Below are 27,573 nucleotides of genomic sequence, written 5' to 3' on the forward strand. Positions count from 1 at the left end.
GGAAGAAGGGATCTGTGATCTCTCTGAAAAGTTACAAACGGTTGTGTAACATGCTACTTACAGTAATATGTAAAATATATCGGCTATTAGGTACACCCTAACTGTAACATGTTGATAACACTCTTCATTTAAACTGTTTTCAGCCCAACATTGAACTAGAAAACATCAACATGTACAAATAATATTTTCTACTTACATGCTAGATTTACACAATTCACGGAACCCATCGATTTCATGGTGAAGACAAAGTAGTAGGACATGAAAGAAAAAAAAAAAAAAAAAAAAAAAAAAAAAAGAAGAAGAAGACGACATTGATAAGTACTCAGAGACATCAAATTAAAATCTCACTTATCTCATCAACACTACAAAACCTTTAGTTATTACCTTAACAACATCAACCCAGTTCCATCCCCGTGGTAGTTCACCTCTATGATCTAAAAATGCAAAACACACCAGTTATTTTATTACTGTTCAGCAGCCTAAACAGACTAACACTACCACAGCAGTATCACAACACATTTAAATTCAGTGAGCAGTAGTGCAAAAGCTTGTTTAATAAATGTTGCAGAAAGAAAAAAGGGATCTGCATTGCCCATAGCAATGACAGAACTATCAGAATGGTGCTGGAAAAACTTATACACTCAAATGGTACAGGATCTCAAAAAAAGTGAGTACACCTCTCAAATTTTTGTAAATATATTATACCTTTTCATGTGACAACACTGAAGAAATGACACTTTGCTACAATGTAAAGTAGTGAGTGTACAGCTTGTATAACAGTGTAAATTTGCTATCCTCTCAAAATAACTCAACACATATCATTAATGTCTAATTTCACCCCTAAGTGAAAATGTTCAAATTGGGCCCAATTAGCCATTTTCCCTCCCCGGTGTCATGTGACTCGTTAGTGTTACAAGGTCTCAGGTGTGAATGGGGAGCAGGTGTGTAAATTTGGTGTTATCGCTCTCACTCTCGCATGCTGGTCAGTGGAAGTTCAACATGGCACCTCATGGCAAAGAAGTCTCTGAGGTTTCGAAAAAAAGAATTGTTGCTCTACATAAAGATGGCCTAGCCTATAAGATGATTGTCAAGATCCTGAAACTGAGCTGCAGCACAGTGGCCAAGACCATACAGCGGTTTAACAGGACAGGTTCCACTCAAAACAGGCCTCACCATGGTCGACCAAAGAAGTGGAGTGCACGTACTCAGCATCATATCCAGAGGTTATCCTTGGGAAATAAGAGGTATGAGTGCTGACAGCATTGCTGCAGAGGTTGAAGGGGGGGTCAACCCGTCAGCGCTCAAGACCATATGCCGCACACTGCATCAAATTGGTCTGCATGGCTGTCATCCCAGAAGGAAGCCTCCACTAAAGATGATGCACAAGAAAGCCCGCACAGTTTGCTGAAGACAAGCAGACTAAGGACACTGGAACCATGTCCTGTGGTCTGATGAGACCAAAATAACAGAATTTTTGTAAAATTCCTTTCTCCGAGTCCTCAGACAGTCGCCGCCCCTGCATAATCTTCACCAATGGGTAATTGACCTTTGCTCCGCAGGAGTAGCTAGGCAACAAGATTTGTTAATATCAAAGCTTTTAGCATATCACACCCCTAGGGGGCGGTCCCCTCAGTCAATACCTCCCTGCTTCCAGCATTCTCAACTCAGTTTTGGTAGCATAGCAGTAGAGTACATAAACAAACCCCAAAAGAGGGGCGGGGGCGGCGACTGTCGGGGGACTCAGAGAAAGGAATTTTAAGGTAAGATTTTACGAAAATTCCGTTTTCTCTTACGTCCTCCGACAGTCGCCGCCCCTTCATAATCTTCACCAATGGGACGTCCCAGAGCACTGTAGACATGAGGGGTGGGAAAAAAAACGCAGCCGCGCATAAAGGTAACCCTGATCGCCCGAACAACATCCAAGGCATGCAAAGCCACCTCCTTCGGATGCTTAGGCTTCGCGCAAAGCGAAGGCAAGACAATGTCCTCATTCAGGTGAAACTCCGAGATCCTTTTCGGAAGAAAAGATGGGTTAGGTCGCAAGACCACCTTATCCTTGTGAATCACCAGGTAGGGAGAGCTGCAGGACAAAGCCGCCAGCTCCGACACCCTGCGAGCCGAAGTGATCGCCACCAAAAAGGCAACCTTTTTGGACAACAGAGACAACGAGATCTCCCTGATCTTTTCAAAGGGAGCCTGTTGTAACACGGACAGAACCAAGTTCAAGTCCCATGGAGGCAAAGGTTCCCTCCTAGGAGGGGCCAAATGTCGCACCCCCTGAACAAAGGTGCTAACCAATGAATTAGACGCCACAGGGCGTTGAAAAAGAACGGCCAGCGCAGAAATCTGACCCTTAATTGTGGCCAGTGCCAAACGCTGGTCCACTCCAGTTTGGAGGAAAGCCAACACTCTCGACACCGAGTATGAGCGAGGGGAATACCCCCTGGACTCACACCAGGCAAAGTACGCTTTCCAAGTACGGTAGTAAATTTTTCCCGAAGAGGCTTTTCTAGCCTTGATCAAAGTGGGAATGACCTCAGGGGAGAGACCCCTATCCTTCAGGACCTGGCTTTCAACAGCCAGGCCGTTAAAGCCAGCGACTGTAAAGCAGGATGGAATATCGGCCCTTGAGATAGAAGGTCTTCCCGAAGCGGCAGGCGCCACGGAGCGTCGACTGCCAGATTTACGAGGTCTGCGTGCCAAGACCGGCGAGGCCAGTCCGGTGCCACCAGAATCACCGCATGCGGTTCCGAGGCCAATCTGCGAAGCAGCCTGGACAGCAGCTGAATCGGTGGAAAGGCATACATCAGACGATACTGATGCCAGGGCGCCACCAACGCGTCTGAGGCGTCTGCCTGAGGATCGCGCGCCCTTGCCACGAACCTTTCCACCTTGTTGTTCAGACGAGACGCGAACAGGTCCACATCCGGAAGACCCCACTTCGCGCACAACTTCTGGAAGACATCCGGGTGAAGGGACCACTCCACCTGGCCCAGGGTCTGGCGACTCAGATAGTCCGCCTGCCAGTTCTCCACCCTCGGAATGTGCACAGCCGTTATCGCTGGGACGTGTGTCTCGGCCCACGACAGAATGCCGTTTACTTCCCGAGCAGCCCGGGCACTCCTGGTGCCCCCTTGATGGTTGATGTAGGCCGCCGCTGTGGCATTGTCCGTCTGAACACGAACCGGACGGCCCTGAAGCCGTTCCGACCAATGCAGAAGGCAAAGTTTTACCGGCCTCAATTCCAGAATGTTGATCGGAAAGGAGGATTCCTCCTCCGACCAAGTTCCCTGGGCGGACAGAACGCCCAGAACACCACCCCAGCCCGACAGGCTGGCTTCCGTGGTGATCACCGTCCACGACAAAGGACGAAAGGACTTGCCCCCCGACACCGCCGGGGACTGGAGCCACCACAAAAGACCTCTTCAGGTGTGGCGGGTCAACGAAAGCTGCCGATCCAGAGATTGCGGACGCCCGTCCCACTTGGCCAGGATCTCCGCCTGAAGACCCCGCGTGTGAAACTGGGCAAAGGGAATCGCCTCGAAAGCCGAGACCATTAGACCTAGACATCTCATACATGTCCGGAGGGACGAGCACTGAGTGTCCCTGAGGGACCTGACCTCGTCCTGAAGTGTCCGGAGCTTGTCTTCCGGCAGGAAGACCTTCGCTTGAGCAGAGTCCAGGATCATCCCCAGGTAGGGAAGACGAACCGACGGACACAACGTTGATTTTGGAAAATTTATCGTCCAACCAAACTCCTGCAGAGTCTGCATCGTGGTGGACAGGTCGTTCACCAGGCCCTGACTGGTCGCAGACCGAAGCAAGATATCGTCCAGATATCCCAAGACAGAGACGCCCTGGGCTCTCAATAAAGCCAGGACCGGCGCAAGCACCTTGGTGAAAACCCGCGGAGCCGAAGCGAGACCGAAGGGTAACGCCACGAATTGGTAATGATCCTTCGCAATGGCGAATCGAAGGTACCCCTGGTGACCCTCGAAAATGGGGATGTGAAGGTACGCATCCTTCAGATCGATGGAGGCCATGAATTCCCCCTGACTCAGGGCAGCCACCACTGAGCGCAGGGATTCCATGCGGAACTTGCGAACCCGCACAAAGCGGTTCAGAGCTTTCAAGTCCAGAATCGGACGTACCTTGCCCTCCTTTCTGGGCACAGTGAACAGATTGGAGGAGAACCCCCGAAATCTGTCCCGATGAGGCACCGGAACCACCACTCCCTGGGCCCGCAGGTCCCGCACCGCCAGGTGCAGATCCTGCAAACGCTCCGGAGACAGCTGAAGATTTGAGGGAAAAAATCTGCTCGCCGGCCGAGAGAGAAACTCGATCTTGTATCCAGATCGAACGATTTCCTGAACCCACCTGTCCCGAATGCGGGCCAGCCAGGGTTGAAGAAAACCGAGCAAACGTCCCCCCACCCCAGAACTGGGTGAGGGCGCCCCTTCAGGCCGAATTGGCATGGGCAGCGGACATGGACTGGCCGGACTTCTGCTTACCTGCCCACGGCTTCTTCTGGGAGCCTTGGCCCTTGAAGGGCTTGCCCTTGTATTGCGACCGAAAAGGCACGAAAGGACCCCTGAGAGGGCCTAAACGAGGTATTCTTCTTACCGCGAACAAACTTATTCTTGTGAGTGTGGGGTAAGAGAGTGCTCTTACCCCCAGAAATTCCCTTTATCAGAGTATCCAAAGACTCGCCAAAAAGGCGAGATCCCGCGTAGGGAAAATTAGCTAGAGTCTTGCGAGAGGATTGGTCAACCGACCAACATTTCAGCCATATCAGGCGACGGTTCAACACCGCTACACTGGAGAGGCGTGCAGCCAAAGGGACTAAATCCAAGTCCGCATCGCACAAATACATGACACCCTGATGAATTTGATCTACCATAGCCAATGTTGTCGGCGGAGCAGAGTCAGCCACCAGGGTGCGCCTGAGCACCTGCGTCCAATCCGCAATAGCTTGGGCTGCCATAATGGAAGCAAAAATAGGCTTCAGCATAGAACCAGCAACCGTATAAGCATGACGGGCCAGAGACTCCAATCTCCTGTCCGTAGGATCCCGGGACACCGGGGTATCCTCAGCAGGAATCGCAGTAGATTTATTCAAAACTGCCACCGCGTGATCCACCTGAGGCGGCACACACCAACGCTCATCAGTGGCGGGTGTAAATGGATAACGTAGCTTGAACTTACTTGGCACAGTAAAGGGCTTCTTCAAATTGCGCCATTGCTCATCAACAGCGCGCTGAAATTCCGCAGGGCAGGGAAAAACCTGCGCTGATTTGCGTTTCCTTTTCGTCCCATAAGAGGACATCAAAGCAGGAGGACACGGTTCATCCTGCAGATGCAGTGTTTCCTTGATAGAAGTAATAAACTCATCCATGAGTGCAAGCTCTTCAGGCGAGCCAGGGGGAGAAGTATCAACTCCTTCTACCTCAGCCTCCCCCTCAGACCCCACAAGGTCCAGAGATGAACGAGACCCTGAGAAGGGCACTCCAGCCATAGCAGCCCCATCGCCCTCTGAATCAGAGGAAATAGATAACCTGGGGCGTTTTGCGGATCGATCAGCCATTAGCATCTGCACCTGAGAAGCCAAGTTCGCTACAACATCAGCCAGATCAGCCCCCTCGGGGGATGCAGCAGCCCCTTGGCCCCCCACCAGGGTGGGAGGAAACTTGCAATCCTGAGAATCCATGCCCCAGTATCAACTGAAATAAAGGACTGCCCCTTTAAGACCGCGGCGAGCGCAGCCCACCGCACACTACTGTATGTACCGACCCCCGCAGGGATAAGGAGCACTGAGCAAGGAAATACAGGATAAGGAAGGTAAAAACCTGGAGAGAGCACACAGCTGCTGCCACCGATCGCCGTTCCAGTGAAAAAGGAAGTGGTGCAATGACTGACCGCCCTATATAGCCTATGAAGGCTTCACAAACATGGCCGCTCGGCTGAGAGAATCTAGGCAATAAGAAAAATGGCGCCGACATGTGCTTGCAGGAGCGATCGCCGCCAAAATGGCGGCGTTTGGCGCCAAACCACCGCGCTGTACCACACAGGGCCGGTCACCACAGTTTGCCGAAAAAAATGGCGGGCCGCATTAGCGGTCGCTGTACAGCATGTCTGAGCCCAGTCTGCCCCATACATCTCACAGCAGAGCGGGAGAGCCCCCCCGCAGCCCACAGAAAGGCATGCTAACACAGGAATCTGACAGGGAGCTCAGCACTTACACAGACATGCGGGTCACACAGTCACAGACTGACACCCAAACAGACAGGTCCACACATAGAAATTTACTTACCATTCCGGATGGAGTGGGGAGCCTTCTCTAGCGACCAAACCGCTGTACTGAGGACAGGGAGTGTCGCAGCCAGGACGCAGTGGACTGCGGTGCGAAACCGCAAATGGCGTCCGGTGAGGTAGCCACCTCACAGGCAGCATCCCTGCAGCGAACAGGGATGGGTCGTTCAATATGCCAGGGAAACCTGAGCTGAACGCTCAATGGCAGGCTGGGGAAACCCCTGGCTCTCAGCCCTGGAATGCAGGGTGGCCAGTCCGAGACCCAGCTCCGCATGATCATCTTCATCCGAAGAAAACTAAACTAATGCTGAGAAAAAAACAGCTAAGTAAAAGAAAGAGAAAAATACTTGAAATAAAATCAAAAAGAGGATAGAAGGCTGAGACTGAAAGCCCCAGCACAGGAACAGCCAGCTACTCCTAAGCTAGGCAATTGAAAACTGAGTTGAGAATGCTGGAAGCAGGGAGGTATTGACTGAGGGGACCGCCCCCTAGGGGTGTGATATGCTAAAAGCTTTGATATTAACAAATCTTGTTGCCTAGCTACTCCTGCGGAGCAAAGGTCAATTACCCATTGGTAAAGATTATGAAGGGGCGGCGACTGTCGGAGGACGTAATAGAAAAACTGATTTGGTTCAGATGGTGTCAAGCGTGTATGGCAGCAACCAGGTGAGGAGTACAAAGACAAGTGTGTCTTGCCTACAGTCAAATATGGTGGTGGGAGTGTCATGGTCTGGGGCTGTATGGATGCTGCTGGCACTGGGGAGCTACAGTTCATTGAGGGAACCATGAATGCCAACATGTACTGTGACATACTGAAGCAAAGCATGATCCCCTCCCTTCGGAGACTGGGCCGCAGGGCAATATTCCAACATAACGACTTCAAACACACCTCCAAGACGACCACTGCCTTGCTAAAGAAGCTGAGGGTAAAATGTGATTGACTGGCCAAGCATGTCTCCAGACCTAAACCCTATTGAGCATCTGTGGGGCATCCTCAAATGGAAGGTGGAGGAGTGCAAGGTCTCCAACATGCACCAGCTCCATGATGTCATCGTGGAGAAGTGGAAGAAGACTCCAGTGGCGACCTGTGAAGTCCTGGTGTACTCCATGCCCAAGAGGGTTAAGACAGTGCTGGAAAATAATGGTGGCTACACAAAATATTGATACTTTGGGCCCAATTTGGACATTTTCACTTGTTGCCAACGGTTTAGACATTAATGGCTGTGTGTCGAGTTATTTTGAGGGGACAGCACATTTACACTGTTATACAAACTGTACACACTACTTTGTATTGTAGCAAAGTGTCATTTCTTCAGTGTTGTCACATGAAAAGATATAATAAAATATTTACAAAAATGTGAGGGGTGTACTCACTTTTGTGAGAAACTGTATAATCACACACACACACGCGTGTATGTATACATTTTGGTCATTTGGCACCAAGGATTCTCAAGTACCTTTTGCCACATTGAATTTGCTCCTGGAAGTAACCGGAAGCCCTAAAAGAAGTATGGGTTTCTCTTTTTTTCCCCCCAGTTATACTTACCTAGGTGGATGCAGCATCTGCTCTGCCCCCTCCTCACTCACTGGAGCACTGGGCTGTGGAGATGGCAGAGCGGTCGGCTCAGGCTCTTAGCGGCTCATCTAGGTGGGTGAGCCGGGTGTTGGTCCAAGCACCTGGCGGATCCCGACTCAGTGTTTGTGATGACGCGGTGCCTGGACCGTCATCTGTGACATCAGCAGAGAGCGGACTTCAGAGCGCTCTCTGCTGTAAACAGGTCACAGGAGTGCAGAACGAACTGCACTCTGATTCATAGATGTACAGCCAAATGAGCAATGGCTGTACACATCCTTTAATGTTTACACCACTCCCACCAGCGTAACTAGGCAGTGGATATAAAATTTTCCCTCATTTCTTCCTGAATTTAAGGCAGAAGATCTGAGGTGGGGTGGAGGGGAGTGGAAAGGTATTACTGATGGGAAAGAAACCTGTCCTTTGCCAATAAAGAGGCCTTAAACCATGGCTTTACACTGCCCTGTTTTGGGCAAGGCCTAGAAAATTGGGAATAAGAAATTAAACTCCTTGTTAGGCATAACAGATGGATTTTCGGTCTGAATGAAGTGCCATTGCTGCATTAATGTGGCCACTGTGAGATTTCCCCACATAATCACATCCAGAAGGTACATGTACCTGTTTTGTCTGCTAGTTTGCGTTTCTGTGCTTTTGTCAACTGCTCCTTTTTGTCTTTTTTCTTACTAGATGCAGTTATGTTTGTTGGTTCTAAGGTGCCGTCAATTCCTGCTAACGTCTGGAATAAAAAGAGAAGGTCATTCACAATGCAACTTTATTTCAATGCATTTTTAGATTTGAGTACAAAAAATAATCTGGATAAAGCTTTGCATGCTGGTAATGCAGAATTGTTGCTAAAAGGTACAGGTTTTGGGAGCATCAGTCTGATCCTGGTTTTGCCATTTTGTGGGTCACTGACCTAAATAAAGCATGTATGAACCCGTTCTGCATACTTGTTCTAGTTCACAGACTCCTCAGACAGTGAAGCCAGAATATACTTGTTCTAGGTCACAGACTTATCAGACAGTGAAGCCAGAATAAAGGATGGAGGCACCGTTACCTGCACCTAGTCTGTATTACACAGCATATCACTCCACTGTTGCGGTGCGGATGGGGCACATAGAAAACAATTGTTTTTCATGTACCCTAGAGGTGACCTGAGTTTATTCTCTGTGGGGAAAAAGGCAGATAGTGTTTACCAGCCCTTGAAGAGAATTCCTTTTTCCCTTGACTAGAGTACTACTGCAAGTGTTTAGCATTCTTGCCCATCTCTGTTGTGGAGAAATTGATATTTGCAATGTTCTTTTTCAAACAGAATACAAATGGGAGGATGTGACTTAATTATTAGCACCTGAAAGTGATTGTAAACCCCACTTTTTTTAAAATAACAAACATGTTATACTTACCTGCTCTGTGTACGAGGGTTTTGCACAAAGCAACCCTGATCCTCCTCTTCTCAGGTCCCATTGTGGCGCTCCTGGCACCTACCCCCATTCTATGCATTAAAGATAAAAAACCTTATGTGTCTTAGGATTCCTCCCCAGCTCGCCCTGCTTATACTTACCTGAGCTCATTCTTGATCCAGCATCGTGCATGTGAGCAGCAGCTTTTTCCCTCCTCAATGAGCATATTGATAGCAGTGGGAGTCTTGGGCTCTTGCTGCTGTCAATCAAATTCTGTGATGAGGGAGCGGGGCCGAGCCATCCTGTCTGTGTCTATAAAACTCAAAAGGCATTGAGATCCCACATGTGCCCCAATAGAAAGACTTCCTATGGTGGGCACTCGCCAAAAAGGAGGAGCAAGGAGCGCTGGCTGGAGACCCCAGAAAAAAAGGATCAGGGCTGCTCTGTGCAAAACCATTGCACAGATCAGGCAAGTATAACATGTTTAATATTTTACTATAAAAAAATCTGAAGCTTCACAATCACTTTAATGCATTCTCTGCATTAAAGTAAAAAACGTCCCAGAGTTTATTTCGCCCCTCACCCCCTTTTATATTTACCCAAGTCCTATCTCAATACAGCTCTGTGCTCGTCTGCAGTAGCTTTCTCTTCTGCTCACAGAGGCAGCATCTGGAGTCATTGGCTCCTACTGCTGTCAATCAAGTCCTGTGACCAGAGGGCAGGAGGTGGGTCTCAGTCACGCCATAGCAAGCAGCTTGCAGGGGACGCAAGAAGGAGGGGATCCAGGGGCACTCTGTGCAAAACTATTACACAGAACAGTTAAGTGTAACGTGTTTGTTATTTTATTTAAAAAAAAAAAATTTTACCTACAAAACCTCTAGGCTGGGTATAATAAACGTACAGAAATGAGTCCGGTCAGAATACAATAGCACAGTGGGAAAAACCCTGCACATCATTTGCGTTGATGCGGGGAAACTGAGGTCCCGCTGGTTGAAGAAAAAAAAAACAACAAAAACAAACACTAAGTGTGCTTAATCTGCTTAAAAGATTACTTGAGGGAAATCTATATAAAAAAGCAAAGAGCACCCCTAGCTTGTCTTTTTACAAGAAAATATTATTTGATTTCTTGGAGGTTTTAGAATATCACATGGGATGTACGGGCAAGCAGATACACTGACAGTGTGCAGGAGACCTGCATGGTATCAGTGAGCTACCGATTGCTGGTGCAATGCTTTACAGGCTTCTACTACAAAAAAATAATAAAATGCACATTTTTTTACCTGCAAAAATATGTGAATTTATTATTTTTTTTTTTAAATTCAACTTATCCTTTAAATAGCTGTTGACCTCTTAAGGTAAATTACAAAACTAGCATGTTTAAGGAGGTTTAGAAGGTGCTGGGATTTACATATTTATTGACTAAATCAGCAAAAAACAAAATTCAGTCCGTTAACAGATATCCAGAATGGACGTCAATGCCAAGATCAGAAAGTAGGATTCATCTGATTACTGGTGTACATAATCCACCGCAAGCTGTTCCCAACAAGCCTTTAACAAAGATTATAGGTGGTTGATCTCCACATCACTATAGGTTAGTAGGGACATAGGGTTCAGCAGTAGGAACCCATGAGAGCTGGTGGTATCCAGGAGATGGACACCCCTGAAAGTGTTAGTTTCTGAGCTAGATTGCTTTATAGGGAGAGCTTTGCTGAATACCTCTTGTATAGCAATAGGATCACCTTGAGGAACAATAGTACCATTACACAAGGGCTTTGGAGGGATATGGTATACTGTATGTAAAGCCAAAATTTCTCGTTAGTTTGGGGCAGAGTAGGAAAGGGTTTAAAGCCTGTCAGGTTTATATTTCAAATGGAAGATCCAAAATTTAGAGCGGCCACTGGGAAAAACAAAAAAGTCACTGTTCCATTGACAAATATATATATGAGAATATTTCCCCTCAACTGGTAGAAATTACTTCTTACTTCCTTTATTGTTTCCAAGACAGGACGTAAAATGGGAATGTAACCAACTGAACACAGCAGTAAAAAAAATCCTGATGATTTAACCTTTACCTTCATTATCCAAAACGAACTGGCATTTTGGCTTAAGATATACTTTACAAATCATGGGACCCTTACAGGATCCCATCTGTGGCAATCATTTGGTGCAAACTGGTTTTTGCCCAGAACACTGTATGAAAACACTGAGAATCAACATGTGGAATAATTATCTAACACTTTTCATTCGGGGAATAAAGACAACATCTACGTGCCAACCACTCACTATAGTGTTGTTGAATGGCTGGTGATGTTCCATTAACTCCTCCTTATTGTCTTTGGCATATTCAAATAAGGTATAAGTCATGGCTGTACCAAGGTTGGCTTCCACCTGCTTTTCTAGCTTGTTTGAGATACTCTGTTTGACCTGTGGGGAACTGGGAGAGAAACCCCAATAAACATTAATAATAATTACATAAAATGAGAAAACACAACAACATATCAAAGGACTGCAAAAATATACACTTACATCTGATTGTTAAAAAATGCATTCATGGATATATTTGGTGCACTTTCTGGATAGGTTTCTGGCCAGGATATTTCAATCAGAAAAGCCTTGGAGTCCCCCACATCACCAACCTATATAATAATACAAAAACAAAAATATGATAAGCTGTTTTATACACACACACTATGTGTGTGTGGGCGCTAATGCAAATAGTTAAATTAATGCATCAATGCTTAATACTACATTTCTGTATACAATTCATAAATACATGACATGTATGAAGGTAACTATACTTGTCAATTACGTATACAGTTTATACATTCTGTTTAGCAGCGCTACATACCTTACACAGATTTGTAAAAAGTCCATGCAGAGAGCCAAAACCAGCAAAATTCTTTAATGGAAGGTCATGTCAATGTTTTATTACTTGTTCAGGTCTTGCTTATGTGGACTGTAAGGAATTAAAAGTGTACCCCAGTAGAATGTACTCTTTTTATAAGCAGCACAGAACTTCATAGTCATTAAGACCTGTGGTTATAGGAGGCCTTGAAGGTACGGAACCAGGGCCGTCTTTATTATTGATTGGACCCTGGGCAAAAATTTTCCTGGGGCCCCCCCACTAGACTCAAAATGAGTTTTTACTGCAGAAGATCAGGCAGCGATTGTGATTGGCTGCAAGAGGTTACAGCACATCATTACCACTCACTGATTAGTTGCCAGAGGTCAACCCACATTACTGCTTACTGATTAGTTGCTAGAGGTTATTGCTAGTGGGGTAGGTACAGAGTGCAGAGGTGAAGTAGGTACAGAGAGCAGGGGCGAGGTAGGTGCAGGGTACAGAGGCGAGGTAGGTGCAGGGTACAGAGGCGAGGTAGGTGCAGGGTACAGAGGCGAGGTAGGTGCAGGGTACAGAGGCGAGGTAGGTGCAGGGTGCAGAGGTGAGGTAGGTGCAGAGGTGAGGTAGGTACAGGGTACAGAGTGCAGGGATGAGGTGGGACCCGGAGCAGAGTGCAGGGATGAGGTGGGACCCGGAGCAGAGTGCAGGGATGAGGTGGGACCCGGAGCAGAGTGCAGGGATGAGGTGGGACCCGGAGCAGAGTGCAGGGATGAGGTGGGACCCGGAGCAGAGTGCAGGGATGAGGTGGGACCCGGAGCAGAGTGCAGGGATGAGGTGGGACCCGGAGCAGAGTGCAGGGATGAGGTGGGACCCGGAGCAGAGTGCAGGGATGAGGTGGGACCCGGAGCAGAGTGCAGGGATGAGGTGGGACCCGGAGCAGAGTGCAGGGATGAGGTGGGACCCGGAGCAGAGTGCAGGGATGAGGTGGGACCCGGAGCAAATGTTACTCACATCACAGCATGTTGTCTGATGTTCGTGCAGCCTTCCTCTTCCAGACGCAGCTTCCCCGCCCCCTTCCTCCTCCTCCCTCCTCTGCTCTCATAGATGATAGATCAGTGTGTACTCGAGAGGGATCAGAGCAGCCGCGGGGATGGGAGAGCTGTCACCTGTAAATACAGAAGCAGCGCTTCTGTATTCACAAGTGATAGTAGCGAGCAGCCAGCGTGTGAGCAGCACCAGAGGTGGCCAAACTTTTTGCAGGCTCAAGGGGCCCCCCCAACAATAATTGGACCTGGGCAGGTGCCCCTTTTGCCCTGCGTTAAAGACAGCCCTGTACGGAACAGAAGTCTGGACCAGCTGCACAGTTACTGTCTTTCAAACCATTTATTTGAACACACACACACACACACACACACACACACACACACAGGTATACATCTTAAAAAGTTAACAAGGATGGTCATGTATCTGCATCACTTCACTGATCTGGAATCACTTCTATATTCTCTTTGACTTGGGTGATGGCAGTGCAAGTATGGGGATAGTCTTCATCCCTTTCCTACATTGAAACAGGAACTACTGACACATATTCCTTCTGCAACAGGAATCGGTCATTAGTCATTACCCTTGACGCCATCTCTTCATGGGTCAATCTTTGCAAGTGATGAAAGAATAATAAATACAAGGCTATTAATGGCTACCATCTGGGACACCTTCGATCTATGATTTAATCTCCAAGTGGGTATTCATGCAATTGATTTTAACACAGTAGTCCTAAGTCATAGGTCTGGAATACAGATAACTACTAGTGTGTAAATATTATATATGATTTATTCAAATAAAAAAATACCAACTGAAAACGTAAACTAAAAGGTCAAAAGCAGTCCATAAACATTACAATCTAATTCTACAATATCCTTCTGATTTATCAACAAGGTAGTGCATGGACAAACCTAAATAACTTATTCAATTCATACACAATAAGTGAGGTACTTTCATAGCTCTGAAGAAATCTAAAGGAGATTACAAAATCAGGATGCAACACGTGTCACAACCATAAACCTTTAAGCGGAGTTCCACCCAAAAGTGGAACTTCCGCTTTAGGCAGACCCCCTGACATGCCACATTTGGCATGTCATTTTTTTTTTGGGGGGGGGGAGCAGGTTCCTAGTTTTAACAGGTACCCACTCCCACTTCCGCTCGGAGCGCCGCGGCACCCTGAGCGGAAGTTCTCCTCTCCCCCTCCCTCCCATCTTCTGGGACATGTCAGAGGTCCCAGAAAATTTCCGGCCAATCACGACGCGCAGCGCAACTCGCGCATGCGCAGTGCGTACCTGGCTGTGAATCCGCAAACTGTCACAGCCGGGTGCCCACACCAGTGATGCCGGTGCCGCAGAGCAGAGAGGGAGAAGAGTGACGCTTCGGGCGGCCGCATCGTTGGACAGGTGAGTGTGTGTTTAAGCTGGAACTCCGCTTTAACTGTAGCTTCCCAAAAAAAAAAAAAAAACCCAGTAAAAAAATAAAAAAAATACATATTTGTCTCACTGTTTATTATTTTCTAATCGTTCCCAAGTGCCAGCAGCAGGGGTGATTTGATTTAGGTCAATTTAAATCACGATTTAAATCATGGATTTAAATTACTTGTAAAAAGGCTTGATTTAAATCAACTCGATTTAGAACATAATTTTTAAACAGCAACTGTCATCTCTAACCCGCAGCAGCGCCTCCTCTGACCCGCTGTTGACTCACCGACAGTCCCATTAACTTTAATGGGATGGCTGATGGTGAGGCAGTGACTCAACAAGGCGAGGGTTGTGGCAGCAGCAGGTGAGTGGATGTCCGCTAACAAGCGCTGCCATGATGGATCTGAAATGATAGGTGCTCCTTAAATGTAAGGATTCTTGCAGGTAGTTAATGTGAAATTGTGTGAATACATCAATGCAGTACATGTTATTTCAGCTAACAGAGCTGGAATTCATTAACCACTTGCCGACCGAGTACGGTAATAGTACTGCGGCAAAGTGGTTCGTTATCGTCTGACGACGTAGTATTAACGTCGTCAGACACTCCCCCTTCTGGGCGGCGCTTGCGCGCCGCCGGAGGCTCGCTCCCGCTGTTTTCATTCACAGCGGGAGTCGGGCCAGGGGAGGAGCAGCGGCGATCGCCGCTGCTCTGCCCCGATTGCCGGGGATCTAGTGTGGAGATCCGCCCGCCTGTGTAAACACAAGCGGGCGGATCTCCATAGTGACAGGGAGTGACAGATCGGACTGTTCAGCATAGCTGGACATCCGATCTGTCCATGACTCACTCAGTCACCTCCCCCCCTACACGTCAGTAAGCACCAGGCATACATTAACCCCTCCCTCTCCAATAAAATTAACCCCTTCCCTGCCAGTGTCATTTTTACAGTAACAGTGCATATATATAGCACTGATTACTGCAGTAATGTCACTGGTAACCCCAAAAGTGTCAAAAATGTCAGTCAAGGGTCCGATCTGTCCGCCGCAATGTCGCAGTCCCAAAAAAAAAAAAAAAAAAAAAAAAAAAAAAAAAAAAAAAAAAAAAAAAATCGCAGATCGCCGCCATTACGCGTTAAAAAAAAAAAAAAACCAAAAATGACAGAAATCTTTCCCTTTGTTAGTAAACGCAATAACTTTTGCGCAAACCAATCAAAATACGCTTATTGTGATTTTTTTTACCAAACATAGGTAGCAGAAAACAAATTGGCCAAAAATTTTTTAAAAAATTGGTTTTTACATCTTTTTTGGGGGGAATTTCATATAAAAAAAATGTTAAAAATATTATTATTTTTTCAAAATAAATGCTTTTTTTTGTTTATAGCGCAAAAAGTAAAAATCGCACAGGTGATCAAATACCACCAAAAGAAAGCTCTGTTTGTGGGAAAAAAAGGACGTAAATTTTGTTTGGGTACGGCGTCGCACGACCGCGCAATTGTCAGTTGAAGTCGCACAGCGCCGAATCGCAAAAAGTGGCCTGGATGGAAGACCGCAAAATCCTCCGGTGGTAAAGTGGTTAAAGGAGTTTACCAAAAATGTAAATATTGCAGCCTCATGCTACATAACTAATCTTCATTTCATGCTGAATAAACTAAATAATGTATCTTTAGATAGATTTTTTTTTTAAATCATCAATTTTTATGGACCTTGGCCAGCAGAGTGCAAAAAAAAAAAAAAAAAAAAAACACACCTTTGTTATACTAAGAGCCCATTCACACTAGCAGGACTTGTGAGGCGACTTGTGTCGCCCCAGGTCGCTTGACATAACAAAAGCAATGTTAATCAGTGCCATCTTAATTGCCACTACTGAAGTTGCTCCGACTTCAGAAAAGGGTCCTGTACTACTTTGAGGTGACCTGTGATCCGACTTGACCCATATACTTCAATGGGAGTCGCCTCCTTATCTTAATTGACACGACTTGTTATCAGACTTTCCAGGAAGAAGAAAGATTAGCCAGGCATTCCCCACAGACAAAGTCGCCTGTCTCTTCAAAGTAGTGCACAAGCCTCTAAACAAGTCTCTAAACAAGTCTCTAAACAAGTCTCTAAACAAGTCTCTAAACAAGTCTCTAAACAAGTCTCTAAACAAGTCTCTAAACAAGTCTCTAAACAAGTCTCTAAACAAGTCTCTAAACAAGTCTCTAAACAAGTCTCTAAACAAGTCTCTAAACAAGTCTCTAAACAAGTCTCTAAACAAGTCTCTAAACAAGTCTCTAAACAAGTCTCTAAACAAGTCTCTAAACAAGTCTCTAAACAAGTCTCTAAACAAGTCTCTAAACAAGTCTCGGGGCAACTTTCTGGTCGCGGTAGTGTGAACCGGCTCTTACCAGTAATGATATTTCTGAGAAATGTCAAGGACAACTTGAGAGATGATCGGTTTTACATTCAACAGGAAACACAAACCAGAAAGAATACAAAGCCCCTCCCTCCCCCTTATCCTCAGTTGTTGCAAGTAAGGAACATCCACCAATGTGCCCAAGGGGAATTTTTAGGTAAAAATGCAACAATTCCAAACAACATCACTTTAAAACAAAACATCTGGGTGGGAATATGAACACTGTCCTAGAAGATTCTTGGCAAAATCATTAACGGTAGGTCTAACCAAGGTTTTCCCAAATCATCTTCCAGGACAGATACTTGAGAGGATTTCCAAAGGAAACATATCTTTTCCGGGGGACTAATGTCAGAGGGAGCGGACCTTGCCAGAAGAACACAGCGATTACTGCTAGCAGCTATACAGTAATAGCCACTAGCAATAATATGCATGTAAAATTTGACAGGCTGGTTGTACTCGATTAACTTGGGTACATTCAGCCTGCCCATATATTGTTCAAGACTTGGCTTGTTCCTGCTGAACTGGTCAAAATTGGGACTGTTCACATCTGACTTTAGAGATTTAAAGAGTGAGGTCAGGTGGTAACTGACCAGTACTGATGCTGAAACACAATCTCTCTAATCCATCAGACTAAAGTACTCTAGGAGGCACTAGATGGGACCACTATACAAGACTAAAATTTAGATAGAGCTTTGTCAATTAAATTTCCAGAAAACCCAAAAAGGGCAATAAACTAACTCCTTCATGGATTAAATCCAGAACTGTAAGGCCCCAGGCGTACTGGATGTTATAAAAACAGCATCATCATTAGCTGTAGAATGCTGCATTAAAAACACAAGTTTTGCCATGTTAATGTTTTTGCACTAGCGTTTTTTAGCAAAACTATACTCCCACAGACTCAAAAACCCTCCTAAATGCCAGATAGCTACATTTTTCAGCATTAGAGCATTTTTACACCTGAAAAACTCCTCTTCAAACACAGCAGTTCTGAGTTTTTCCAGCCTGATGCTCAAAACAGCAGCTGTAAAAATGCACTGTGTGCATTAGGCCTACGAATGTATTATGAATGCATGCAAATTCTTTTTTTGCCAGGAATCAAAACCTCCGCCAAAAACTTTAGTGTGTGGTTTAATAGTATACACTTTAAAGCTAAGGAGAAGTTTGTTAATCTCTGTTTACAAGCATTATCTTATCCCAAGAATCCTCCTCTCGGCCTCCAGGCCATTAGGCAGAAGACAATTCTGTAGAAACCAAGGAGGACCGACCAGAGACTCCAAAGCTGAGACCCAGCTCCTTTTTTATTTTCCCTCCACCCATGAAACTATCAAATGTACTTCTGTTCGATTCTGGATGATCTTCCTGACCACTAGGGGCAGCAAAGACATTGGGGAAATGCATACCCCAACCTAAACCCCCCCCCCCTTAAAGACATTATAAAATCTACCTACCTGCCTTTCAACTGTCTAAAGACGTACTATGACTATGTAGATCAATGGTGCCATTTGTTGGTCTGTACAGACAAGTTATAGTAGAATAAATCTTCACATTCCAGCGTCAGAGGTTTATGTTTGTTTGAAACACAAGGCATGCCACATGGCACTTCAGAGGTTAATGAAAAAGCCCTGTCTGTAGGCTAAAGACTGACACCTCCTGTGAAGAAACGACATGTCCCACAATCCTGGGACTTGCAGTCTAGTGCTGGTGCAAGCGAAAGAAATTAAAGTGTTACTAAACCCAGGACCCTGCATTCACTATATCTGGTCTCCCGCAGTAAATGCATTTTAGTAAATATAAACTGCTAAATATCTTTTCTCACCAGCAATATATAGCCTTGTGACTTCTATCAATTTCCGGCCCAGCACTGGTTAAAGCTTGTAGGGCTTTTCATTCTCTTCTGATTGTCCTATGAGGCTGCATGACCCCTGACCCTCTGTCTGGACAGTGCTGATCACATGCACCCTCACCAAAAAAAAAAAAAAAAACTCTCTAGCAATACACATAATACTGAGCATGTGCAGAGTGCCTCCAAGGCTCTGCACTATCAGCAGATGAATTGGGGACAGTATAAGGGGCAGGGAATCAGAGAAGACAGGAACAAACAGCTTTTTTTTTTTTTTTTTTTTTTTTTTTTTTTTTTTACACAATGTAGAGGAACCCTTAGGTTCCACATTGAGTAGAACAAGCATGCTTTACTGCATATACAGACTGATTTTACTGTTGTGGGTTTAGTAACACTTTAACAGAGCTTACCATGCTGGAGGAGATGTGTTTGTTTCAGAAAACATTTGTGAAGCACACAGAAAAAAAGGCAAGGCGTGCCTGAGCCCTAGAACAAGAAGTGGATTGTCCCTCTGGTGAAAACAGAAACATGGTAGGTGGATTCATGAATGGACATAGGTGAAATCAGTCAGCCGTGACACTACAAACTGCAGCCACCACATGTGAGTCCACAATTACAAAGGCAAATAAACAAGAACTAAAAGTGTACAATCCAAGCGCATGAGTTTGATTATTATTATTATTATTATTATTATACAGGATTTATATAGCGCCAACAGTTTGCGCAGCGCTTTACAATGTGAAGGAAGACAATACAGTTACAATACAGTTCAAAACAGGAGGAACTAGAGGGCCCTGCTCGTTAGAGCTTATAATCTAGAAGGGAGGGTCAAGTGAAACAAAAGGCAATAACTGTGGGGGATGGGTTGATGGAGAAAAAGGAGGTACATTTGTTAGGGGTTGGTAGGATAGGCTTCTCTGAAGAGGAGGGTTTTCAGAGATCGCCTAAAAGCTAATAGAGTGGGGGATAATCAGACAGATAAGGGTAAGGAGTTCCATAGGATTGGAGAGGCTCTGGAAAAGTCCTGGAGGCGAGCATGGGAGGAGGTGATGAGTGAGCAAGAGAGCAGGAGGTTTTGAGAAGAACGAAGAGAGCGATTAGGTTGGTATTTTGAGACTAGGCTAGTGATGTAGCTGGGGGCTAGGCTGTGGATGGCTTTGTAAGATGTTGTAAGTATTTTGAATTTAATTTGTTGGGTGAGCGGAAGCCAGTGGAGGGCTTGACAGAGAGGAGCGGCAGACACTGAGCGATTGGTGAGGTGGATGAGTCTGGCGGTTTGAGTATGAGTTTGATGAAAGCATTCCGTCACACATGGACATAATACAGTAAAAAATGTATGCAAATGGCAGATTCTGGTCCTGTTTTAAGCAGTATATACTTCGGAAAGCTTGATTTTACAACCTCCACATTTTTAACAGGGTAGACTACCTTAAAAATATAATGAGTAGGAAAGCCTTGCTTAGAGTCCAGTAACCTAAAGCAATCAGAGCCTTGAGAAGAATGGAGCGTGGTTGCTCGTGCTTCTAAGTGGCCAGGCAGAAGTGCATCATCATCTGCTGCCATCTTGATCCTCCTTGACCTACCATACAGGGAAATTGTCCAGTCGCGCAATACTTGCAGGAAACCAGGGAAAAAAAGCCCCCCCCAGGAGGCCCAATGACCACCAGCACCTTTACCGCAACCAATAGAGCAGACTAAAATACATCGGACTGCTTGAGTTGCCTGGTCAGTCAAGCGGCAAGATCCAGCATGTCTTCAGGTAAGCACCTTGGGCAGAAACACAGGCACACCAAAACCTAGTCTCCTGAGGGGGGCCTGATGACCACAATTACCAGAGCCAGTGGAAGCAAGACAAAACATGAGGAATTGTACTACTGGATGGTCGGAAACACAAAACAATCGAGGATGGAGGAAGGAGGGTTTTTTTTTTAATGCATTCTGGATTGTGTTACCTATTAAAGGCGGAACCAATCATCTCTCAAGCTGCTGTCTTGGAAGATGATTTGGGAAATTCTAGTTTTCAATCATTTCAAATTATTCAATGAAGCAGACACTTATGTTTGTTGTAATTTTCTTCAACAACTGACACATTGGGTGGTGGTGGTTGGGGTGAGTATTAACGTGGTGGTTGCTAATAGTTACAGGTCACACTACTGGTTTTATTGCAAATAAGAGGTTCATGCTCTCACTTTTTTTAAGATTCAGTATGCACATGGCATATATATTATTGAGATACACATTTTACTGCAATATACACTAGATAACCAAAAATATTGGGACACCTTCCTTTACATGCACACAAACTTTGATGGCATCCCGTTCTTAGTCCATTGGGGTCCAATATGGAGTTGGTCCGCCCTTTGCAGCTAAAACAGCTTCAACTCTTCTTCTGGGAAGGCTGTCTACTCACTCATCCATGTCTTTATGGACCTTGCTTTGTGCACTGGTCCAAATTATTTGGTGGTGGTGGAGGAGGAGGGGGGGGGGGGATTATGGTGTGGAGTTGGGCTTGGTCCCTTAGTTCCAGTGAAGGGAACTCTTAAGGCATCAGCATACATACTAAGACATATTGGACAATTTCATGCTCCCAACTTTATGGGAACAGTTTGGGGATTGCCCCTTCCTGTTCCAACATGACTGCGCACCAGTGCACAAAGCAAGGTCCATAAAGACATAGATGAGCAAGTTTGGGGTGGAGGAACTTGACTGGCCTGCACAGAGTCCTGACCTCAGTCTGATAGAACACTTTTGAGATGAATCACAGTGGAGACTGCGAGCCAGGCCTTCTTGTCCAACATCAGTGCCTGACCTCACAAATGCGCTTCTGAATGAATGGTCAAACATTCCCATAGACACATTCCTAAACCTTGTGCACAGCCTTCCAAGAAAAGTTGAAGCTGTTATAGCTGCAAAGAGTGGGCCAACTCAATATTGAACCCTACGGATAAAGACAGGGATGTGATATTTAAATGAATCTATTATTTTACTAAAGAAGCACTGTGCTTTAGAGATACTGCTGCTAAATATGGACACAATTTATTTTCTTCGATTCCCTAAAATTAAACCCAATTAGTATCAAAAAAAAAAAAAAAAAAAAAAGGAGGAAAAGAAAATTAGGTTTTACCCGATACTGGAAACCGGTGGGCCCAAGTTCCTTAAAACTTTCATCACCTTCATAGATAGACCGAAGAGCTTCCAGTTCCATCTAAAGAAAAGCAAATAGTGACAAGATGGTTATGGGGAAGTTCAGTGCATTGTCAAAAAAATTGTGGTTCACAGGTAGAACCTGATGATATTTAAGCTAAGGAGAGACAGCACAGCACTGTGAACATCTGAATAGAGTAAACGCTACTTTCTAGAATAGACAGGAATAGAATTAGCTTCCAGGTATGAATTCCAGGCATCCAATTAGAATTCCAGTTATGAATATTTTTACATAGTTACATGGGTGCAGCTTGGACCAATGCAAGTCTGTATATACCATACCCGCAGGATCCCTCTGGACACTACTACCCATTGATCTCCTCTAGTTTCTGGGTCCGGTGCCAAGTGGTTACCATGCTGCATTCTGAACAAAGAAGTCAAATGCCATTCATAGATTATTTTGTATTTTCCTAACGATTGGACAAGGTGGAGGGGGATGGGAGACGTCCCGCTCTCCACCTCATCTCACGAGAGAATGCTTTGAATGGCACCAGTGCTGAGTGGCCAACCTCCTGTGTTCAGAATGCTGCAGGGCACAGGACCCAGAACATAATGGAGATGCAGTGCTTATTACAGGGACTGCTTTCCAGCTTCTAGTGGGATCCACAGGTATGGAAAATACATAGTTACATTGGTCAAAGATAGAATCCTTCTTTCAGGCTTCTTTCACAGCTCTGTTGCAAAAATGCAGTAAAAAGCGCATATGCGTTTTTGCCACATTGTTGCCAAGTTTTTGGTGTTTTGCACCTGTGAAAAAAGGACACAACTCAAAAGCCACTAAAAATGCAACTGTGGAAGCGTTTTTGATGCATTTTAGAGGCGTTTTCTTTTCATTTCAATGGCAAGGTGCTTTTTTGGTGTGTTTTTTTTTTACTGTACCAAACATGCACCAAAAACGCAAATGACTGGTGTGAAGAGTTCCATAGTAGAACAATTAGGCATTTTTCTTCCACCTTTGGTAAAGTAAACATGGAACAAAAACTGATATGTAGGGATAAGCTTTGAGTCGAACATTGGCTATTTGCTCGTTCGTCGAATGACAAACAAATGGGCTTCTTTTGTGGGAAATTCAAGTTCCTGCATTATCATGGACTCTGGCCTCTTAATTCCAATAAATAAATCACTGGTTGGCCAGGGGAAATCAAACTCACAGCTCTCTCATTGCAAGCCTGGTATTCTACCACCTACGCCACCGTTAAGCTGAACACACTATTCCTAACTGTTATCTCATCCACTGTATGTAGGGTGAGATAGGAGTCAGTTAGGCAGGGAAAGTGTGTTCAACCTAAGCATACTTGACGGTCTGCAATTGCGATGGTTGTGGGTTTGAATCCCTTGGCCAGCAGGTGATTTATAAGTGGAATTTTATAATTAATATTACATTGCTAGCAGGCTTATTACAGTTTGTTGAGATCAGATAGTGCAGTGTATACCACAAAGTTATATATACAGTAAAACCTTGGTTTGAGAGCACTTTGCAAGACAAGCACATTTTTTAAATAAATTTTGACTTGATATACAAGCGATGTCTTGATATACAAGTAGCGTCATGTATAAAAAAGAAGAGAGGAGCCTCTAAGTGTAGCAATATGATTACATTTAATTAAGGTTCAATATTTAGCAACTCACATGGTTAATGATTAAAAAACAGGCACATCTAAGAATGCAGGCATCCGGGGTAAAGCTGTCCACATAGATCATCCTCTGCACAGCCATCTTCATCATCCCTTTCCCGCTGCACTCCACGAGTGATTCAAAGCCTCACTTTCAGATCACTCTACTGCAGGCTATTCTTCCCGGTCACGATTGCAGACTGACAGTGGTGAGAGTCGGTGGTTCAAAAGATGGTCTATGTAGACAGCTTTACCCCGGATGCCTGCATACTTAGATGTGCCTATTTTAATCATCAACCATGTGAGTTGCTAAATGTTGAACCTTCATTAAATGTAACCATATTGCTACACTAGAGGCGTCTCTCATCTCTCTTATATTCTGTAGCTCTGCTAAATTTTGCTTCTAATCCCCTTGGGAAGGCTGCATATTGTGGATGGACATTTTATGGCTACACAACCTATCACATTGCTATAATCTTTGTATATAGACTATAAACTGAAGGACTTGAGGAACGAATCATCTGAGTTTCCGTTATTTCTTACGGGGAAAATCGCTTTGATATAAGAGTGCTATGGATATATACATTTCAGTTTATATCAGTATTGCTGAAAAAAACGGCGTGGGGTCCCCATGGATTTTAAGGGGAACTGCGCGCTAAAATTAAAAAAAAAAAAAAAATGGCATGGGGTTCCCCCTAAAATCCATACCAGACCCTTATCCGAGCACACAGCCTGGCTGACAAGGATGGGGGTGGAGGCGAGCGAGCACCCGCCCCCCTCCTGAACCATACCAGGCCACATGCCTTCAACATGGGGGAGAGGGTGCTTTGGGGCAGCGGGGCCAGCCCAAAAGCACCTTGCCCCCATGTTGATGGGGACAGGGTTCTCTTTCCCACAACCCTGGGCTGTGGGGGTCTTCGGGGGGGAGAGAGGCTTATCGGAATTTGGAATCCCCCTTTACCTAGGGGACCCCCAGATCCCAGCCCCCCTCATCTGAATGGATATCGGGTACATCGTACCGCTACCCATTCACCAAAAAAGTGTACAAAAAAAATAAAGACAAAAGCCAGTTTTGGAAAAGTCTTTTATTAAAAAATTTAAAAAAATGTCCCCCGATGATCAGTCGCCCGTCCCCCCGAATAATAGAAAAAAAAGAAGGAAGAAGCTCCTGCTTCTCCGGACGCTTCCCACGTAATGAGCGGTTTTGATTTTACAGCTCTTTTATAGTGACCCGACGTCACAAGCCGCCCCATGATACACTGCTCAGGTGCAGTGAAAAAATTACATGATGTCAGTCATGTATGGGTACCTGCGCTCAGGATTAAATATTGCACAATATACTTGTATGTGAAGCTATCTATATATGAAAAGGGCTGCTGCTGAGAAAAAAGGGGGTTCCTTTCTAAAATGTATATGTATCAGTGCTGCTGATACATATACGTCAGTAATTTATTCACTGCAGCTGAGCAGTGCATTGTGGGGCGGCTTGTGACATCAGCTCATTACGTGGGAAGCGTCCAGAGAAGCAGGACCTTCGTTTTTTTTTTCGGGTGGACGGGCGACTGATAATCGGGGGGACAGTATTTTTTTTTTTAATAAAATACTTTTCCAAAACTGGCTTTTGTCTTTATTTTTTGTACACTTTGTTGGTGAATGTGTAGGGGTCCGATGTACCCGATATCTAGTCACATGGGGGAGGGGGCAGGATCTGGGGGTCCCCTTGTTAAAGGGGCTTCCAGATTCCGATAAGCCTCCCCCCGCAACCACAGCCCAGGGTTGTGGGGAAGAGACCCCTGTCCCCATCAACATGGGGACAAGGTGCTTTCGGGTGGGGGGGCAGAGCCCCCCGTGCCCCAAAGCTCCCACCCCCCCACGTTGAGGGCATGTGGCCTGGTATGGTTCAGGAGGGGGGCGCTCGCTCGGAAGCTGTGTGCTCGGTAGCAGGGGAGGAGGGGGCAGCAGGCTGCGTCCGGCAGGGGGAGGGGGAAGCAGGCTGCGTCCGGCAGAAGCAGGGGGCAGCAGGCTGCGTCCGGCAGAAGCAGGGGGAGGGGGCAGCAGGCTGCGTCCGGCAGGCTCCGGCCGGCAGCAGTGGCGTCAGCAGGCTCCGGCCGGCAGCAGAGGCGTCAGCAGGCTCCGGCCGGCAGCAGACTGCGTCCGGCAGGGGCAGACTGCATCCGGCAGGGGCGTCAGCAGGCTCCGGCCGGCAGCAGCGGCGTCAGCAGGCTCCGGCCGGCAGCAGCGGCGTCAGCAGGCTCCGGCCGGCAGCAGCGGCGTCAGCAGGCTCCGGCCGGCAGCAGAGGCGTCAGCAGGCTCTGGCCGGCAGCAGACTGCGTCCGGCAGGGGCAGACTGCGTCCGGCAGGGGCGGCAGCAGGCTACGTCCGGCAGGGGCGGCAGCAGGCTACGTCCGGCAGGGGCGGCAGCAGGCTACGTCCGGCAGGGGCGGCAGCAGGCTACGTCCGGCAGGGGCGGCAGCAGGCTACGTCCGGCAGGGGCGGCAGCAGGCTACGTCCGGCAGGGGCGGCAGCAGGCTACGTCCGGCAGGGGCGGCAGCAGGCTACGTCCTGCGGCGGTGGCAGGCTGCGTTCTGCAGCGGCGGCAGCAGACTGTGTCCAGCAGCAGCAGGCTGCGTCCTGCGGTGGTGGCAGGCTGAGTGCGGCGGCAGGCTGAGTGCGGCAGCAACAGGAGCAGCAGGCTGCATCCTATGGCAGCAGGTTACGTGCAGTAATTGGGAGAGTTTCTTAGTAGTCACGTTGCACTCTACAGTAGCTGTAAGTACACAGTGTGGGACTCACCTCTTGGTCCTCATTAGCAGTCATGATGTAACCAGTGCAGCTGATACAATAAACAGATAACAGCGCTGATCTCGTAATCACAGGTTACAGCTCACAGCCTTCTACAACATACACCGCCAGCCATTGCTCCTAGTCCACACTTCTCCGCACTGCGCATGCCCGTTGCCCGACGTCTTGTGTCAGAGCGTCACTCGTCCAAATTCTACGTTCTGTCGGGACCAGGACGGCCATCTTTATTAAGGGAAAAAAAATAAACCTTTAACTCACTTATTACCAGTATATATTCTATTTATAACATTGACTTTATTCCTAACATCCCTCCATAGCACTCTTCGTCTAATTACATTATATTTAGGCAACAGAACATCGTCTAATGTAATTCGACGGTGAATACAATGGAAAGTTACCAAAATAATATTGGTGTAGTAGTAAAAGGAATTTATCACGTTATAAACATGTTGCATGTTATAAACGCAGGAGGGTGACATACTCTGTGAAGTTTGTGTTCAGATGATATTAGGGTGTAATGGAAACAATTGCCCAAAGTAAATATGGAGGCAGGGGGATGTCCCGGCGGGCAGTGCGGTGTGTCAGCTGACAGTCGGTGTGAGGTGGAGGAGTAGAGCCCGGATGATAGGTGCTGTATATGGGGGAGCTGTATAGTGACAGGCCGCACACTGGAGACATGTACAGAGGAGAGGACCTTGCCTTCTGATCAGGTATTAGAGAAGAACCAGTACCTGCCATCATGTGCACACCCTGCTGCAATGCCACAATCCATAAACAACACCATTCAATGCATCTGTGTATTCCTTCATATACCGACACTGAAATGTGTTTTATATAGAATAGATTGCAGAGTCAGCCATGATCTCACCTGCTGTCCTCTCTGACACAGGGGGAGGGATCAGTGGGAACCAATCAGACTTTGCTGCATACACATGTGCTGATAGAGGAGAGAGCAGACTGAACACAGACTTCATATCAGCAGGCTAAGGGGTGACAACATTTTATTCCTTTAAAAGCTCATGCACACTAAAGTGCTGCATTTTAGGCCCCATTCATACCCGCAGCACAGCATAGGCAGCCTGTTTAGTTGACTGTCCCGCCCTTTGTGTGATAAACGCACCAGAGAAGCTCCTGTACTT

At 46.3% G+C, this 27,573-nt stretch overlaps 2 protein-coding genes across 2 annotated transcripts in view; one reads left to right on the forward strand and one right to left on the reverse strand.

The window, feature by feature from the left end:
* Positions 1-332: 332 nt before the first annotated feature.
* RWDD4 (RWD domain containing 4) lies at positions 333-26,586 on the reverse strand. The gene is made up of 6 exons (XM_082243849.1): positions 26,426-26,586; positions 21,940-22,020; positions 11,809-11,918; positions 11,566-11,716; positions 8,501-8,618; positions 333-434 (listed from the first exon to the last, which is right to left on the reverse strand). Exons 1-6 carry the CDS (start codon positions 26,447-26,449, stop codon positions 349-351), a joined length of 570 nt encoding a protein of 189 aa, XP_082099975.1. The 5' UTR covers positions 26,450-26,586; the 3' UTR covers positions 333-348.
* Positions 26,587-27,014: 428 nt separating this feature from the next.
* TRAPPC11 (trafficking protein particle complex subunit 11) overlaps positions 27,015-27,573 on the forward strand; it is an 82,462-nt gene continuing 81,903 nt past the window's right edge. Inside the window, exon 1 of the mRNA XM_082243437.1 lies at positions 27,015-27,144. The gene's annotated coding sequence lies outside the window, so the exon portion shown is untranslated. The remainder of the gene's footprint in view (positions 27,145-27,573) is intronic.

The sequence above is a fragment of the Pelophylax lessonae genome, assembly GCF_965119305.1.
Source record: "Pelophylax lessonae genome assembly, chromosome: 1".
NCBI classification, from domain to species: domain Eukaryota; kingdom Metazoa; phylum Chordata; class Amphibia; order Anura; family Ranidae; genus Pelophylax; species Pelophylax lessonae.

What these genes read in the sequence shown, in the direction of transcription:
- RWDD4 (XM_082243849.1), bottom strand. Translation starts at nt 26,449, where the DNA reads ATGACTGCTAATGAGGACCAAGAG. An exon ending in CTGCTAATGAGGACCAAGAG is followed by an intron (nt 22,021 to 26,425) that starts GTGAGTCCCACA and finishes GCTTTTCTTTAG; the next exon opens with ATGGAACTGGAAGCTCTTCG. An exon ending in CCACCGGTTTCCAGTATCGG is followed by an intron (nt 11,919 to 21,939) that starts GTAAAACCTAAT and finishes ATTATTATATAG; the next exon opens with GTTGGTGATGTGGGGGACTC.